At 52.1% G+C, this 17,865-nt stretch overlaps 1 protein-coding gene across 1 annotated transcript in view; it reads right to left on the bottom strand.

The window, feature by feature from the left end:
- Positions 1-227: 227 nt before the first annotated feature.
- The window catches only part of CPSF1 (cleavage and polyadenylation specific factor 1), a 39,044-nt gene continuing 21,406 nt past the window's right edge, over positions 228-17,865 (bottom strand). Inside the window, exons 18-38 of the mRNA XM_081012484.1 lie at positions 17,672-17,782; positions 16,225-16,366; positions 15,795-15,973; positions 14,450-14,586; positions 13,298-13,472; positions 12,993-13,199; positions 11,043-11,132; positions 10,761-10,904; positions 10,412-10,564; positions 10,126-10,242; positions 9,901-9,991; positions 8,940-9,024; positions 7,711-7,852; positions 6,455-6,607; positions 5,179-5,355; positions 5,016-5,082; positions 4,608-4,655; positions 4,086-4,241; positions 3,179-3,308; positions 2,071-2,209; positions 228-449 (exon numbers count right to left, since the gene is read on the bottom strand). Coding sequence (XP_080868610.1) covers positions 402-449; positions 2,071-2,209; positions 3,179-3,308; positions 4,086-4,241; positions 4,608-4,655; positions 5,016-5,082; positions 5,179-5,355; positions 6,455-6,607; positions 7,711-7,852; positions 8,940-9,024; positions 9,901-9,991; positions 10,126-10,242; positions 10,412-10,564; positions 10,761-10,904; positions 11,043-11,132; positions 12,993-13,199; positions 13,298-13,472; positions 14,450-14,586; positions 15,795-15,973; positions 16,225-16,366; positions 17,672-17,782 — 2,691 coding nt within the window. The 3' untranslated portion in view covers positions 228-401. The remainder of the gene's footprint in view (positions 450-2,070; positions 2,210-3,178; positions 3,309-4,085; positions 4,242-4,607; positions 4,656-5,015; positions 5,083-5,178; positions 5,356-6,454; positions 6,608-7,710; positions 7,853-8,939; positions 9,025-9,900; positions 9,992-10,125; positions 10,243-10,411; positions 10,565-10,760; positions 10,905-11,042; positions 11,133-12,992; positions 13,200-13,297; positions 13,473-14,449; positions 14,587-15,794; positions 15,974-16,224; positions 16,367-17,671; positions 17,783-17,865) is intronic.

Raw genomic sequence — 17,865 nt, 5'->3', positions numbered from 1 at the left:
TTTTGGTGGCTGTGCTTTCTCTTGCCCCCCCAACCTGTGGACACAGAGGAACCACTACACCCTGGCAGGCGGTCTCAAACATATGAAGCCGTGTCAGCCACCTTCTTCCTCAACAGCAGCAATGAGTTGCAGCCAGCCTCTCTCTACCATACCCCCCCCTTGCATTGCACAAGATCTCGCCGGTGCAGCTCCACAAACTGGTAGCCCCAATCACTGCGAGTTCACAATTTCTTTACAAATCCTTGCCAGTTTTATAAAAACACATAACTGAGAAAGAGTCCTGTAGCCCAGCCAGGAAGACATTACAAACATTGGGGTTCCAATGGGGGGGGGGCAGACAGGGAGGCTGGGCCGCCCCCTGCAGCCAAATCAAGGGGCGCAGTTGCGGGGAAGGGGAAGCCTTAGAAATGAGCTGTGACGCGATCGATCTCCAGCAGATCTTCCAGGATCTGTAGACAGAAGTGGGGAAAGAGGGTCATTAGGAATTGCCCAGGAGGGAAATTTCTCCCTTGCAAGGAACTTCCCTTTGAAAGACGGTCTTCTGTTATGGCGCAAATCCCTTAGCCCAGGGGTTCCCAATTAGGGGTCTGGGGATCGGTGGCACCATCTCTTGCCAGGGACTCACTTATCTTGTTAATTTCACAGTGAAAGCCACAATAGTGATCCACCAGCCTCTGCTCGTGACTAGTGCTTGCTTGCTGGAAGGGGGAAAACTGGGAAATAGTTGCTGGATAGCAAGTGAGCTGGGATTGGGCACAAACTTCTAACACCGTTTCTTAGGGCTCTTGCAACTGGATGGCTGGGGAGAGAGAGAGAGAATGCAAATGGGTTGCTCCATGGGCAGGGTCCACATTATTATTATTATTATTATTATTATTATTATTATTATTATTATTATTTTAATGTAAGGGATCCCTTCCCCTTGTTCCTTACTTTTTAACTGAAAAGAACTTCTAATTGCTTTCAACAACTATCAGGTTTTGAGGAGTCTCCCACTGCTTGGAATTGGGTTTTCAGTGAATCTTGCCTGATAGGTTTGGGGGTTCATGGTTCATCTTGGAAGTCCAACAGGGGAAACAGGTAAGCAAATTGCCACTAGGATAAGCACAACAGCCCGCCCTCTGATTATTTAGTTTAGTGTCAGAGCTGGGCGATTCTTTGTTTTCAACATTGTGATCCATCAGCAGCTAAATACCAGTATATGGTGATATATCACAATGACTGGAATTTGTCTTGGGTGCTTCTTCCAAGACACATGGCCCAGCCCCACACGGGGAGCGGATCCGGATGTCTCTCAGGCTAAAGGGCAAGCCGAGGAGTATTGACCCTTCGCAGAACTGCTCAGCGGGGGGGGGGGGGTGGAAGAGGCCTCCCGTTCCCCAGCTGAACAGCTCCAGTGTCTCAGAAGGCAGCCTGCCCCCCAGCTGAAGGAGCCCAATGCTTCTCTGGTTTGCATATGAGCAGGAGAAGCATTGGGGCTCCCTACAGCTGGGGGGAGGAGCACTTTAACGGAGCCCCCCACCATCACAGCAAGCTGGGGGCTCCGTTAACTGCTCGACCAAGGGGAGTGGAAACTGCGCAGTAGAGCAGTTTCACAGAGCCCCCACCCTGCTGCCGTCTGGCTTTGCACAGGCAACTACCATAGAGTTATCAAAATTTTTAAAAGTAGGAGGTCTGGGGTCCTCAGTCATTAGCTAATTGGGAACCACTGCCTTAGCCAACCTTGACAGGCCACAAGAGCCACCTGGGAGTGGAAGAGGCCCAAGCATTACAATAACAACAGCTACAAATTGCTCCTGATAAAAACGAAAGGATTTAGTTCCTTTAGTTCCTTATTTCCTGCAAAGGCTGCTCTCAAGGCCACTTGGCTTGAGCTGCCACCCAAGCAGTTTTGCAAGGAACGGGGCAAGAAATCCCTTGAGACAGAGGCTGGTTTTCTCACAGTGCAGCAGGCACACAATGCGCACTGTGTCAGGCTATTTGCGTTCCTTGTCTGCTCTGGAGCTGGAAGCAGCTCCTGCCAGTGGAGGTGACCCCTGCCTTCCTGGCTCTTCCCTCCACCCCACTCACAATGTCCGGTGTGGTGCCAATTTTCTTGGCCAGCTCGCTGCGCTCCATGGTGCTCAGGTAAAGGTAGCGGTTGAGCAGCTCCCCGTCCAAGACGTTGCGCACGGCGTTCTGCAAGATGCGCCGGTCCATGTGCAGCATCCTAAGGAGGGGCAGGAGGAACATCGTGAGAGGAGTGCTGGGGTCCCTGCCTCATTCAACCACTCCAGCTCCAGCAGGCAGCAGGAATGGTGAAGGGGTTTGTAATCCTTTAACCAGGGGTCGGCAACCTAAGGCCCATGGGGGTCATTTAACCGGCCCACGAGCTGCCCCCAAATCGAGCCGCCTGCTCGGCAAGTCCCTGTGCGCTGCACTAAACTGGCGCAGTGCGGGGACTTGCTTCCATGGTGCCGGAAATCACATCTGTGCAGACGCCAGAAATTGCAGGTGCGTGCGCAATCCAGCCCGTGGAGGAATCTCCACTGGAGTGAACCAGCCCAGGCGAGGTAAACCTTGCCGACCCCTGCCTTTAATATCCAGTAATAGTAATTAATAATAATAATAATAATAATAATAATAATAATAATTTATTTATACCCTGCCCATCTGGCTGAGTTTCCCCAGCCACTCTGGGCGGCTTCCAATCGAGTGTTAAAAACAATACAGCAATAAATATTAAAAACTTCCCTAAACAGGGCTGCCTTCAGCTGTCTGCTAATCTGATCTTATGTGTGACCCATAACTCAGGGGTGAACTTGGCAGCCAGCCTGCTTATCCCACATGTGGACAGACAAGGTCTTCTGCTCCCCAGCCAAGTCACCCATCCTCAGCTCTGAAACAGTCTCGCGCTCTCCCTGTGAGGCCTATATCCCATCAGTCCTCCTACGGGCAGATTCTGCTTGCAGGTGTGGAAGGCACAGATGGCATAGTGGCCCATGGCGCTCTGAAGACAGCAGTATGTGCAGAAGGGGATTGCAGAGCCAGACTCCCCTCCCACCAAACATAGGCACATAGATGAGACTGTGGGTGGCTCTTTCCTGCCCTCCAACAGCGCTGCTCCTCAAGGGGCACACAGAGGGGGTCAAGCAGGGGTAGAGGGACTTGAAGAGGCAGGGCCCCAGGAACAAGCTACCTGAAGGCACGCGGGTTGAGGCCGGCGTGGTGGGGCAGCATCGTGGTCAGGGCATTCTGAAGCATCAGCAGGCGCCGGTAGGTCTTCTCTTGCATGGGCAGCAGCAGCCCGATCCCTCCGTCAAGCGTGGCTGGAGGGGGGAAGAAACACCACACACCCCCTTCAGAGTCAAGGCTCAAGCGAGTGCCTTTGGCTCAGAGAGCATGGACACATTTAGCCACCTGGATCTCCCCTCTCACATAAGTACACCATGGTTTGCACGTAACGCCAAACCGTGGTTTGTTAAACACCTCAGCCCAGGAGACTAACCATGGTTTCTGTTCCAGCAACAAACCACCATGTGAGGCCATGATTGACTGTCTCTGGCTTCTCAACCTTGGCTTGTTTTAACTACTGGTTGGCATTATTTCTGAAGCCCACAGCCTTGCTTTTGCTTAAAATCATCGTTCGGGCAGCCCAGCCCAGCTGCTTGCTGAGCTACAGAGGAACATGGAGAGAACAGCTGGGGGAGGAAACCAAGCTCTGGAGAAACAAGCCATGGCTGCTTTGTTTGTCCGTGTGATGACTTGTGCCTCGCTGAAGAAACCATGGCTTGGCATTAAGTGCAAATGTAGACAGCAAGCTCTTGAATGGGAAACTCAAAATATCACAAGGGTAGGTAATTTCAAACTCATTCCCAAGGCATAAAATTGAGCTGTCTTCACACAAATGTAAGGTCTTTTCCTTCTTTATATTCAGTTGCCAACACTCAAAAATAGAATTCTGGATTTTCCAACAAAATCTTCCCAGATTTTAAAATCTTAGAATTTGAAATTCTAAACCTGAAACGCAAAGAGGCTGCAGGCTCAGTTCCCTTAGACTCTGGCCGAGATGACTCCCCGGGTGTCTTCTTCAGAGGCCCCCTTACCAAACCAGGTGATGTGCTTGTTCTCCCACGCAATGGATTTCTTGGTGGGCCCCTCCATAGCCCCGCGGCACGGGGTCCTCCAGAAGGCGTTGACGTGGGCTCCCACGTGGAAATCGGCCCTGCGGAGGAGGCGCATCCCCCCAAAGCTTTCCTTTGCTGGAGAGAAAAGCAAAGAGGTGGGTGGGAGGGAAGGAGGGAGACAATGAGCCTTCGCCCTCTGGGTGCTGCTGAACTACAACTCCCGTCAGCCCCAGCAGAGGGGTGGCTGAAGGGCACCAGACTGTTGAAGGCGGCTCAGAGGCCATGCGGTGTGTGGGACAACGTAGGGGCTTGAGCCGGAGATCCAGAGAAAGCCCACCCGGCCCAAACATCTCTTTCCAAAAGCCCCAGCACTCCTTCCTGTTGAGGAAGCGCCAAGATTCTTGTTCCCCGAGCCTGGGAGTCACGTGAGTGATGGGAAACAGGAAGAGGGTCAGATCCAATCTCCCCAGAACAAAAAAAGAAGACACACTTTGATCTCACCTTCTGGCAGATACATGTAAACAAGGAGGTTCCGGTCCCTGTCAGACACTGCAAAATAGAGTAAAACAGATCCAGTGACGTAGCCTGACCGTGCCAGAAACACAGCTGCCCCTTTCTTGGGGGCTTTTAAACAGAGACGGGATGGTCATTTTGGCTGTGATTCCTGCGTTGCAGAGAACTGGACTAAACAGACCCTTCCAATTCTATAATTCTGTATTTTGGCTTGTTCCAAATGCAGAGAAAAGGGTTTGTGTCGTTCAAAACACAGATGGGGCGCCACCTTGTAAAGCCCAGGCATGGGTCTGAGTCTTCCCCAGCCCCCAACACCATCAACCTGGGGCAGAGCCAAGGCTGCTGGACTGAACCCTCCTGAAAGGGCTCCCCCAATGCCACGCTCAGGCTGCTCACCGAGAAATCCCAGCTGAGCGTTGTCCACCATGAAGTCCACACTGTAAACTTCCAGGGGTTTGGCGTCCTGGAGGCGAGAGAGAAGGAGAAGTCAGCCAGGTGGGGCAGGGCTCAAGCAGGCCCCACCCTGCCAACCCTCTAGGAAAGGGTCCACGCCCCATACCCGGCTGACGAGGGAGAGAGTCTTGCTCTCCTCCTGGTAGCGGAGCAGCGAGATGCTCTTCATGAGGTCAGCTGCCAGGATGAAGTTCTTGACGCTGATCATCTGGTGGATATAGAGCTGCGTGTCGATGAAGGCCATGCCTGTCAGGTCATTGTCCTTCAAGCGCCACAGGAAGATCTGCAGGAGGGAGGGAGACCAGGGCTCAGCCCAGGCAGGGGGCAAGGGGACAGGAAGCCCCTTCTCCCCACCTCATCTCTCACTTCCCATTTATTTGGGAATTATTTGGGAAATTATTACTGAATTTCTATACCGCCCTTCATCCAAGGATCACAGGGCAGTTTGCAATATAAAAACTCAAAAATGCACAACACAGTAGCAGACAAAAACACAAGATGATGATCACAGGGTCTGGGTTGGTTCTTCTCCCCATCTTTCCATTGTACCATGTTGCTGATGCCTCAAGTTCTGTTTTTCAGCAATTCCTTCTCTAAACCACAGAAGGCTCACCTTACCAGCCCTGCAAGGCACTTCTGCACTCTAACCACCCCTTTTGATTTGCGCTTTATCTTCATTCTGTAAAGCACACCTTGGAAAACTCTCTGAAAAGCGATACAGAAAGCTTTTACATAAAAGCAGTACAGTGGTACCTCGGGTTACAGATGCTTCAGGTTACAGACAATTTGGGTTACAAACTCCACTAACCAGGAAGTGGTTGCTCCAGGTTAAGAACTTTGCCCCAGGATATGAACGGAAATCGCACGCCAGCAGCACAGCGGCAGCAGGAGGCCCCATTAGCGAAAGCACGCCTCAGGTTAAGAGAACCGTTTCAGGTTAAGAACGGACCTCTGGAACAAATTAAGTTCTTAACCTGAGATACCACTGTAATGGAAGAAGAGGTCTCCTTTCCAGACACCCCCAAGTCTACATTCTATAAATAAAGTCCATGTCACAGAACCATCTCCTTGCAGCCTGGGGGTTACTATCCTGTTTCAACTTGAGGTGCTCAAACTACCTTCTGTAACTTCCCAACTTCCCATGCCAACATCGTGCACACAAACTCACACACACAATATTATGAATTAACAGGAATAATTGCAGCTCCCTGAGGGCATAATCGTAACCGCCTATGTATGTCAGAATAACCTACACTGAAAGGGTGACAGAAGCTTCCACCCCAAGGATGGCTGCAGAGTGTTTAGGAGCAACGAATCCACATTCTACACTGAATAAGCCCCCGAGGGCGGCATCCCACCTGCCTCTTCCAGGCCCTGCTCACCTTCTGGCCAATGGCCGACACCAGGTAGCCGTTGCAGTGGCAGAGAGCAGTAACGGGCCCCTTCTGCTCCTTCTCATACAGCACCTTGAACTTGTTCTTGGTGAGGGGCTGCCCAGGCTCTGGAACCACTTCGATGATGTCCATGATCAAGATCTGAGGGCAGGGGAGCAAGGGAGGGAGAGTCATCCTACATAACCAGGGCGGTTTGGATTATTACTATAATTTACTTTTTTGATTAGCTGGCACAGAGCAGAACTTTGCCTGTTCACAACTAAGGAGTTGTAACTTCCGCTTTTGAGCCTTCAGGTCTTTGCCTCACTTCTCCATGCACCCGCTGTAGAACCCAGAACACATACAAGACCCTCTTCAGAGCACAGTGGAAAAGCTTGGAGGCACAAACAGGGGTTTCTAGCCCCAGTTCATAAGGCTGCAGCAAAAAAGCAAATGCTATTCTAAACTGCATCAACAGAAGTAATCGTAGTCCTGCTCTATTCTGCCTTGGTCCTACCACACCTAGAATATTGTGTCCAGTTCTGGGCACTGCAATTTAAGAAGGATGTTGACAAGCTAGAACGTGTGCAGAGGAGGGCAGCCAAGATTATCAAGGATCTAGAAGCCAAGCCTGATGAGGAACAGTCGAAGGAGCTGGGTATAATTATTCTGGAAAAGAGGAGTCTGAGAGGAGATACGATAGCCATCTTCAAATATATTAAGGGTTGTCACATGGAAGAGGGAGCAAGCTTGTTTTCTTCTGCTCTGGAGGGTAAGACTTGAACCAATGGATTCAAGTTACAAGAAAGGTTCTGACTAAACACAAGGAAGAACTTTCTGATGGTAAGAGCTGTCTGATAATGTAACAGTCTCCCTTGGGAAGTTGTGGACTCTCCTTCCTTGGAGGTTTTTAAGCAGAGGTTGGGTGTCCATCTGTCATGAATGCTTTAGCTGAGATTCCTGCACTGCAGGGGGTTGGACTAGATGACCCTCAGGGTCCCTTCCAACTCTATGATTCTGCAATTGTGTTCCTTGGATCCTGATGCCACCACTCAGCCCAAATTGGGAGAGGCTGCCAGCAAAACACGCAGTTCGCCAGATGGATGAATGAGTCCAACATGTCCAAACTGGGGAAATCTGGACCAAGGACTGGGCCTGTGAAGGCAGCAGGCAGGAACTGTGGGAGAAGGATGGGTGGAACTGTGCAGAAGAAGCCCCCGGCTGTGTTGCCTTCCTGTTCAAGCGCCCAGCGTTGTCCGACTCACCCGGCCCCTGCAGGTCACCTCCTCACCCTGCATGAGGCAGGTCCCCACGGCGATGTAGCCCTTCAGGCCAGAGACGGTCTCCTCACTCTTGAGGGACACCGTCTTCATGCAGGTCACATGCTCCCACTCCTCCAGGTCGATCCTGCAGATTGAAAAAGGGCAGGAGAGGATGGAGGGGGAGCCAGGCCAAGCTGCCTTCTGGGTGCCATAATAATAATAATAATAATAATAATAATATTTTTTTATTTATATCCCGCCCTCCCAAGCTGAAGCCGGGCTCAGAGCGGCTAACAACAATAAAAGTAATACAACATTCTAAAATCAATTCAAAAGCAAATTCATGGCAACCATTGGGCAAGAGTTCTGTGAGGATGACCAAAGGAGGGGGTCAGGTTGTGCCTTGGCCAAAGGCCTGGAAAGATGTCAAGTCCCGCAGGGCCCTAGCCTCTTGTGACAAAGCGTTCCACCAGATTGGGGCCACAGCCGAAAAAGCCCTGGCTCTGGTTGAGGTTAGGCTAACCTCCCTGTGGCCCGGGACCTCCAAGATGTTTTTGTTTGAAGACCGTAAGGTCCTCCGTGGGACATACCAGGAGAGGCGGTCCCATAGGTGCGAGGGTCCTAGGCCGTATAGGGCTTTGAAGGCTAAAACCAGCACCTTGAACCTGATCCTGTACTCCACCTGGAGCCAGTGCAGCTGGTATAGCACCGGGTGAATGTGATCCCATGGTGAGGACCATGTAAGGAGTCTCGCCGCGGCATTCTGCACCCGCTGGAGTTTCTGGGTCAGTCTTAAGGCCAGCCCCACATAGAGTGAGTGCAGGCTCTGCAGCAAGAGAAGGCAGCCTCTTCCCCTTCCCCAAGACTGAATAATGCACCCAAGGTGTTTTTCTCTTCCTTAGTGGGTTATGCAAGCTGCTGTTCTGAATAATGCTTTTTGTAGGGTAGGGAGCACTGGGGAACTAAGTGGACAGAGGCCCAAAAACCTTGGAGACCACTGAACTAAATCTTTCCAGCTCTGCTTCTAGGCTGCATCTGAATGGCCCCTGAAGGCAAACGGAGGCTGGACCCGGTGGCCCTTTGCTCTGATCCAGCAGCAACCGCCAGGCTCTCCTGATATTCCCCACCTGGAACCCAACCAGGCACCAGATCTTCCCCACCTGCCGCTGCCTGGGAAGGAGCTTTCTTGGGCTCCTGCTGCCACAAGCCCAAGGGCTGAGCACCCTCCTCACCTGGTATTTGGAATCGTCTCCCAGCTGACTGGAGAGATCAGCTGGATGGAAAAGGCCTCCTGCAGCGGGTGCATGTAGCGATCATCTGGAGGTGGGGATCAGAGAGAGAGAGAGAGACAAAGGGAGAAACAGGTATGCAGCTGGCATCACCATCAGACCCAGCTGGGCAGAGGAGGGGGGCACAAGGGGCCATGGCTCATCACGGAGAGCGCACACCTGCTTCGGCTGCCCAGGCCTCCAGCATCTCCAGTCAAATATCAGGCACCAGGGGATGTGGAAGACCAGTATGTTTCCGAGCACAATTCAAAGTGTTGGTGCTGACCTTGAAAGCCCTAAATGGCCTCGGTCCAGTATATCTGAAGGAGTGTCTCCACCTCCATCATTCTACCCAGACAGCACCGAGGGTCTTCTGCCGGTTCCCTCACTGCGAGAAGCCAAGTTACAGGGAATCAGGCAGAAGGCCTTCTCGGTGGTGGCACCCGCCCTGTGGAACACCCTCCCATCAGATGTCAAGGAAATAAACAACTATCTGACTTTTAGAAGACATCTGAAGGCAGCCCTGTTTAGTGAAGCTTTTAATGTTTGATGCATCACTGTATTTTAATATTTGGTTGGAAGCCACCCAGAGTAGCTGGGGAAGCCTAGCCAGATGGGCAGGGTATAAATAATAAATTATTGTTATTATTATTATTTCCCCACCTTGAGACCCTGGAGAACGACCACCAGCCAGAGAAAGCAAGAGTGATTTAGACGGAACAAGTCAGACTGCTTTGTTCTGGAGGGCAAACCAAGGGGTTGGGTGGCCCTTTGTGGTGGAAGAGAGAGGAGTCCACAGCCTGTCTCCCTCCATCTCGCAGCCCAACCTCAAGACTTGCCCAGCACAAGGGGCCGACTCTTCAAGTCAAAGACCTCTCCTCCGCAGAGAGGAGGCGGCGTTTTCCAACAGCCGCGAGCCACCCACCTCGCTCGATGGTCTCAAATTCCTTCTCCTCGCCCGTCATGCGGGGGATCCTGGTGCAATGGTTGTTGATGCTGGTGGCCACCGCGTAGACCTGCCGGAGGGAGCAGATTCATTAAGGCATTTGGGGGTGTGAGTTGAGCAGAAGGCCTTGTTGTGTCAGTGGAGGACTCCACTTCCCCACCACCAAGAAGGCCCTGCTGAAGGTCCCGCTCCACACAGCCCTACCTTGGACTCCACGTGGTAGGATACGTAATGCGCGGTGCAGCGCAGTGGGATCTTCCGGACGGGCCACGGTGCGTCGTAGGAAAGGTAGGCAGGCAAGACGCTGATGCGCAGCTCCCCCTGTAGCAGAGGACACAGACAAGGCCTTGTTCTCACCTGCGGATAGATCTTCTCTCGGCAGCAGCAGCTCAGGTGTAGAGTGAGCTGCCTCAAACGTAGCAGGCAGAAGGCAAATGAAAGAAATAAGGCAGGCATCCCATCCAAGCTTCTGTCGCCAGGCCAGGCCTACCTGCCGGTTGAAGTAGAGGAAGCCCTTGGGGCAGTTGACGTTGTGGAAGGGGGCAAAGGACTCGATGGGGCCATCTATGGTCATGGGGTGCAGGCGTAGGGCCCCCCGAGACGTTACCAGCAGCCAGTGTGGGGAGGGGCCACAAATGAACACCTGGGAAGAAATGCAAACACAATCAGGACCCGGGGCTGCACGTGAGCACAGCCTTCTCCTGCACCAGGCCAGTAGTGCCTGCTCTGGTAGGCAGAGGTTCCGCAAAGCCTCGGGAAGAGAACGCCCTTGCCCAACTCCCCAAAGAGAAACGCTTCTCCTGAGAATCTCCCAAGGGTGACTCCTCCGCGAGACTCACCCCCGAGTATCCATAGATATCCTCAAAGTAGCGGAATCGGGCAACCCGCCCCCTGGCAGCCCCCGATTCCTCTCCACCCACGCCGTCCGGCTTCTTCTTCGACGGCTTGGGCTTCTTCTCCCGGAAGTTAATGTTATGGGGAACCTGATTGGAAGGAAGGGAAAGGGCGTCAAAGGGCAGAAAGAGGTCAGTGGGGAAGCCTTCCCTTCGAGTGCAGAGGGAAGCCTGCAAGGGAGACTGCAGCGTTCCAGTGGCCTGGGGAGAAGGCAGAGTGGCTCTTACCTTCTTGAACCGCACTTTGAGGTTGGTCTGGCCCAGCTGAGAGCCGTGGTTAAAAGCTTCGTAGATGAGCAGCTCTTGATCCACGTGGACCTGTCAACAGGGTGGAGAAATAAAGTGAGCCTCACCCTGTGCCTTGGCTCACTGCATCAACAGATTGAGCACTCTCAGGCCATGGGGACACAGCTCATTGTTGGGGCAAAAAGAACCACAGTGCCAAGGCCTTGCCATGACCCCGCCTTGTAGCCCTTATGGTCCTCTAAGCTCCTGGATCCTTCATCAGAAACCTTGATTACAGCAGCTCTCCCATGGTATTAACTCTCCCCTTAGCGAAAAGAATTTGTAAAAGCCAGACAGCACGCACTCTTGTGATTTTCCCCCAGGGAGGGAATGCCACAATCAAGGTGCTGTTGCAGAGAAGGCCCCACTCCTGCTACTCACTACAGGGAGACCAGAGAGCTGAGCCTGAGATGACGATGCTGAACGCTGGATAACCTCACACCGACAAAGGCAGTCCTTTAGGCAATGGCATCCCAGACACCAGTTTGGGCTTTAAAGGTTTAAACCATCACTTTCAATTATCCCCACTGTAGGCTCAGTGTGGGGATAATGTGAGTCTCAACTGACCAAGCAGCTTTGAGGACAGGGCAAGGTAAGCACTATGAATTAGACGCTCAGCCCTGCAGGGATTCTGATTGGTCCTCCTCAGTATGAAAGCCCCGAGCCCCAGGTGAGGTGGGGAGGGTGGTGCATCAGTGGGTGTCTCCCTCAATTCCTCCCACAAGAGCAGGGAGTGAGCAGTCGCAGTGAGTGAATGACAACTTAGGGCAAAGGGTCTCAGGAGCTCTCCAGGTGTTTCTGGACTCCAGCTCCCACAAACCTCAGCTGCCAGCATGGTCAAAGATGATGTGAGTTGTAATCCAGCCACATCCAGAGGGCCATTGGCTTATAGTTTCCCCGAGGATGATTGCTGGTGGAGAATGCGGGCATCAATCCCATTATCCCTCAACATGCCAAGTGGGAGATAGCCACATGTGTGTCGAGCACTCAAGGGGTGGGGATCAGGAAACACACCTTGTAACATGATCAGGGAAGAGCCCAGGCATTCCCAAGAAATTGGCTCTCTCCCTCCCTCTTCGAGCACCAGACAAAAAGCAATTGCACCTACCGTATTTTTCGCTCTATAAGACGCACTTTTCCCCTCCTAAAAAGGAAGGGGAAATGTGTGTGCATCTTATGGAGCGAATGCAGGCTGCACGGCTATCCCAGAAGCCAGAACAGCGAGAGGGAGCTGTTCTAGCTTCTGGCTTAGCCGTGCGAAGCCTCTGCAGGGCAGCGGGATGAAGGCTCCCAGCTGCCCTGCGGAGGCTTCACGCGGCTATCCCTGGCTTTAGCAGGAGGTGGGGGAAGGGACAGAGCACGCAGCTCTGTCCCTTCCCCCCACCTCCCACAAAAGCCCCCAAGAGCAGCGCTCCCTTTAAAAAGCGCACGGCTCTTGCGGGAGGTGGGGGCAAAGCCAGGAGGCTTGCTTTCGCTGAAGCCAGGAGGGAAAGAGGGATCGGTGCGCACCGATCCCGCTTGCTCTCCTGGCTTCAGGGAGAGCCCCGCAAAGCCTCCTGAGCGAAGAGGGAGGAGCGCTCCCTCTTCGCTCAGGAGGCTTTGCGTTGCTTTCTTATTTTCCTCCCCTAAAAACTAGGTGTGTCTTATGCTCAGGTGTGTCTAATAGAGCGAAAAATACGGTACTTATTGTGCAGAAACCATTTGCCCCAGTATCACCATCACTTGAAACCAGGGGGCCAAACTTGTAGAAGGGCTGGTGTCTTGATTTACTGGGTTTCCTGCTTGGCTGCTTTGCACGTCTATCCAAATGTCTACGTGCTTCAGATCCAAGCAGACGGGAAACACAGATAACTCTACGCACAGCGGACCCCCCCACCCCCCCTCAGAGCTCACCAGCAGGTACGGCCGGCTCTGCCGATTTCCCAGGGCCACCAGCAGCACCTCCTTGACCAGCGGCATCTCGGTCTGACGGACCACCTCCTCCTTCTTGGCCTCGCCCTGGCTGGCAGGCTGCCCGAAGGAACTGTCCACCAGCACCCTCTGCCCCATGGGGAAATTCTTCACCAGGAAGACCAGGCGCCATTCAGGCAGCTGGTAGATCTACATGAGAGAGAAAGAGGGAGAAAGTAGCAGGGGCCAAGAGGGACCCGGCTGAGACTGGCTCACTCCCGCTGCCCCGGGCACTGCGTGGGCCTCACCTCCATGGCACCGTTCTCCCGGACCAGCACACACCAGTGAGAGGGCTCTGCCTTGTACTGGTGAGGATCCTTGTCGGCCAGGGGCAGGCTGCAGCGGCGCGGCTCCTCCTTGGTGGGACTAAACAAGGTGCCGGATTCACCGTACAGCATTTCTTCCTCATCGTCTATTGTGTTGCTGTACATGGGAGAAGAGAGGAGGAGGAAGGCAGTTATGTTTCAGACACCTGGGCAGCTGTTGCAAAGCCTGATCCAAGAACGGGCCCACTCACAGCAAGATTACAGTGCAGGTCTCAAAACTTTTGTAGGCAGCACATGGGCCCAAAGCTTAAATGAAGTCCCAGATGGAGCATCACTAAAGGGCTGAACAAAACTGAGGGCCAAAGAAACTGAGGGCCAGCTGAGAATTTCTCCTGCTACTGTCCTCACAAGTAGGTATCTGATTCTTTACTCAGGACCTACACAAGGTGCTTTGAATTCTCTCATCTCCTCACTGAGCACACCTCCCCAATTACCTGAAAGAACGGGTGTGACAGTGCAGGCTGTAGCTTGCACCATGAGAGAGGAGGAAGGCAAACAAACCAGCCAATCCAATCCTTACTTCCTGTTAAGCCGGTATTTCTCAAATTGGGTCTCCAGCTGCTGTTGGACTACAACTCCCATCATACTTGCCCACTGGTCCTACAAGTTTGAGAACCACTGTATTAAGTGAACCGCCACGACCAAGTGGATATCTTTTATTTTCCTCTCACTGTCTCTACCAGACAGTCCTTTAACCTGGATGAAGTGGCCCAGCCTACTTCCAATACTGGGTATGATTAGGACTGCTGCCTAACTTATCTTCTAGCATGACTTATATACAACATTTTCACTCCCCCTTTCAACCTTTTAAGCAATCGGAACAGGGGAGTACTGATTAAGTTTCTATTTCCGAATTGCTGGGTTCCTAAGACGAACTTTTGGCCCTTCCATGCAAAACTAGTTAAGCAAACTACCCCTTTGTACTTTTACCCATCCAATGTACCTCCTACGCAGAAAAGCCTTAAAAACCCAAAACAACCATCTCACAACCCCTATTTTACAACCCAAACTCCCACACAAAATGGCTAAATCCCTACCCCTTCCCAGAGTTCTTCGCCATGCCTCAAGACCCACCTGATGTCCTGGATGGGAGCCTCAGATTCTGACTGAGTCCTCAAGGAAAGCTCGTCCCGGGAGCTGGATGAATGGCTCTCAGTGGTGAACATGCCGCTGACGTCCCGGTATACACACAACGCAATCACCTTCGATTGCTGGAGGGGTGACAACAGGTTGCCTCAGAGCAAGACACAGGATGACTTGCTCTTAACTGAGCAGCATGGAAGCAGACTCAGAATCTGGTTATGCCAAGAACCTCGGCTGAAAGCAGGCTGTGCTCCTTCATTGTTACAAGATACACATTTGGAGACCTCACTAATAAGCTATGCAAACTGAGCAAACGTGAATGTTTTTTGCACAACGTCTTCTGCTACTGCTAGCCAAGAAGAAGGGGTGATAAGAGCCTCACCATGCCAGGCACTGCTCAGTGTTTTCAAATGTATTTCTGCAAGTTAACTATACGGGTTATAACAATTTTAAAAATTTATTTATACCCCGCCGTTCCCAGTTCAAAAAACTGGGCTCAGGGTGGCTAACAACAAATTTAAGACACTTAATTGATACAACAAAAAACATAAAATAAAATACAGTATAAAATGTGAATAACAATAAATTCAGAATTCAAAAATCAATTTAGGGGGGAAATCCATCCAATAAGCATTAGGTGATCACCAGGGCTAGCTGGCTAAATTAGTCCTATTTGGGCCAGCAAGGAGACCAGGGGAGAATTAGCTGTGGGATCCCAGAGCGGGTAATCTTCATAAAAAGGGGAGGGGGAGGGAAGGAAGGGGAATAAAAGATCAGGCTAAATTCAAATTAAAAGCCAGGCGGAATAGCTATGTCTTACAGGCCCTGCGGAAGGAGGTTAAATCCTGAAGGGCCCTGGTCTTGTGGGACAGATAATTCCACCAGGTCGGAGCCATCACTGAAAAGGCCCTGGCCCTGGTGGAGGAGGGTTAGGATCCTTTCCTTGTAAAACAAAACAGATTGGAGATGCCACAAACTGAACCATGGGCCTTCTGCGAGTAAAACAAATGCTCTGTGGTTGAGCTGCAGAACCAGACACAGGATTTTGAGTTTCCGTGATGAGATGTGACTGCGAAGCCCTCTGTATAACAAGCAGCTAATGTTTGCAGAGCACAGGGTTGAGTCTGGGATAATCACAATGCTGTTCTAAGGGACTGTGGCCCCCTCCTGGTGCAATGGGTCAGTGTGTCTGGCTGTGAACCCAAAGGTTGGTGGTTCAAGCCCATCTAGGGACGGCTGTGGGCAAGATTCCTGCATCGCAGGGGGTTGGACTAGATGACCCTCAAGCTCCCTTCCAATTCTATTGTATGATTCTATGCTTACAGCTCGTACTCACGTGATGCAGCTGCGGCTTCTGTAATGTGAGCCGGTGTGTCCGGCCCCCGTAGGTGTCGCTCTTCAGCACAAACATAGTGACCTGCCCCTCGGAGCTCATGATCACCACATAGGGGTCGGCCACGGCACAGTGTATGATAGGCGAGCCGAGATCCACTGGGATGAAGTGCAGCTGGTTCACTGTGAGGCAGAGACACAGGCAGCTGAAAGGCAGACCAAGCCCTGGCGGTAGCTCAGGCTGCCCTCCAATGGCCCCCACCCCGGACACCAACAGTCCCAGAATCCGTGGTGCTTTCAAAAGTATGTCTGCTCAAGTCTCTCTCAACAACCTCCACCGTTTCCCCTGCCTATTGATTCAGTTTCTAGGCCAAGGGCTCTTTCCCAGAACGGCTGCCTTTAAAACCAAGATCGAGACCTCCAGCTGCACTCACCTCCTTCCAGCAGGCGGATTCCCAGGGGAGACACCTGGACGATGTAGCGGTTCTCGCCAATGTTGCCGGCATAGACAGTGGGCCCCTGGGTGGCAAAGCCGCTGGTGTCCAGCTCCATGATTTCCTGGCCCGTCTGCAGGATCTGAGGGGGGAGGCAAAGAAGAAACAGTCACACCCATGTGCCCTTGCAGGGAATATTCCCAAGAGGGAGATCATACAGGGGTTGCCCCCGGAAAAAGCAAGGTGTGTGTGGAGTCATGCCACCCCATAATTAATATGAAATATGAAATACTTTATTGTCACTTGTACAACTTGTATACAGTGAGATTACAGGAGCACCCCCCACTCAGCTCTCTTAGTCTTAATTCCCCTCATTTACTGACACACACCCACCAAACCCGAAAGTCAGTTGCCCTGTTGTTATCTTTTCATTCAGCAGCCTAACAGCCCATGGATAGAAGCTATTCTTTACCCTGTTGGTGTGACTAATCATGCTTCTGTATCTTCTGCCCGAGGGCAGGAGATCAAGAAAGTGAATCATCCCTGAGAATTTTCCTCACTCTCCTGAGGCAACGTTCTTCCGCTATTTCATCCAGCGGATTCACGGGACAGCCCATAATATCTTGTGCTGTATTCACCACCCTCTGTAGGCACTTCCTATCAGTTGATGTCAAACCAGCGTCCCACACCGTGATGCAGTATGAAAGGACACTTTCTATTGTGGACCGGTAGAAGGAGAGCATCAGATGTTGACTGACATTGTTCTTCCGCAATACTCTGAGGAGGTGGATCCTTTGGGATTCCGAGCACAATTCAAAGTGTTGGTGCTGACCTTTAAAGCCCTAAACGGTCTCGGTCCAGTATATCTGAAGGAGCGTCTCCACCCCCATCGTTCTGCCCAGACACTGAAGTCCAGCACTGAGGACCTTCTGGCGGTTCCCTCACTGCGAGAAGCCAAGTTACAGGGAACCAGGCAGAGGGCCTTCTCGGTAGTGGCACCCGCCCTGTGGAACGCCCTCCCACCAGATGTCAAAGTGAACAACTACCAGACTTTTAGATGACATCTGAAGGCAGCCCTGTTTAGGGAAGCTTTTAATGTTTGATGTATTACAGTATTTTAATATTTTTTTGGAAGCCGCCCAGAGTGGCTGGGGACGCCCAGCCAGATGGGCGGGGTATAAATAATAAATTATTATTATTATTATTATTATTATTATTATTAGGGCCAGAGTGAAGGGGCAGAGCAAATTCCAGCTTTCTTCTCATGCTGCCAGCCCTTGGCAGATCTGCACACCCCGCAACCTCTTTGACACAGCCCACTCGGCTGATCTCCCTCAAAACAGCCCCTTTGAGCTGCCAATTGCCTTCCCCTTAGTCACTGAAGCACACTCAGCCAAGCTCCAAAGTGCACTCGGGGCCATGCCCAACGAAAAATGCCAGCACTCACCATGGTGGAGTCTTCCCGGCTCAGAATGAGGAAGCCGTGCCGCTTCCCGTCGTCAGCAGGCTCTGGCGGGGCCGGCTCCTTCTCTGCGCTTTCTCCCTGGGCGTCTTCCTCCTGTTGGGAGAAGAGGGTGGGCCAGGGTGATGCTGTCACAAGTGCACAGAGCCTCTGCCTTTGTGGGAGAGAGGCTGGAAGGA

Source organism: Podarcis pityusensis, assembly GCF_964106645.2.
Source record: "Podarcis pityusensis genome assembly, chromosome: 7".
Classification (NCBI taxonomy): domain Eukaryota; kingdom Metazoa; phylum Chordata; class Lepidosauria; order Squamata; family Lacertidae; genus Podarcis; species Podarcis pityusensis.
Note: the sequence above shows the minus strand (reverse complement) of the source record. Positions and strands in the feature narration are given on the sequence as shown.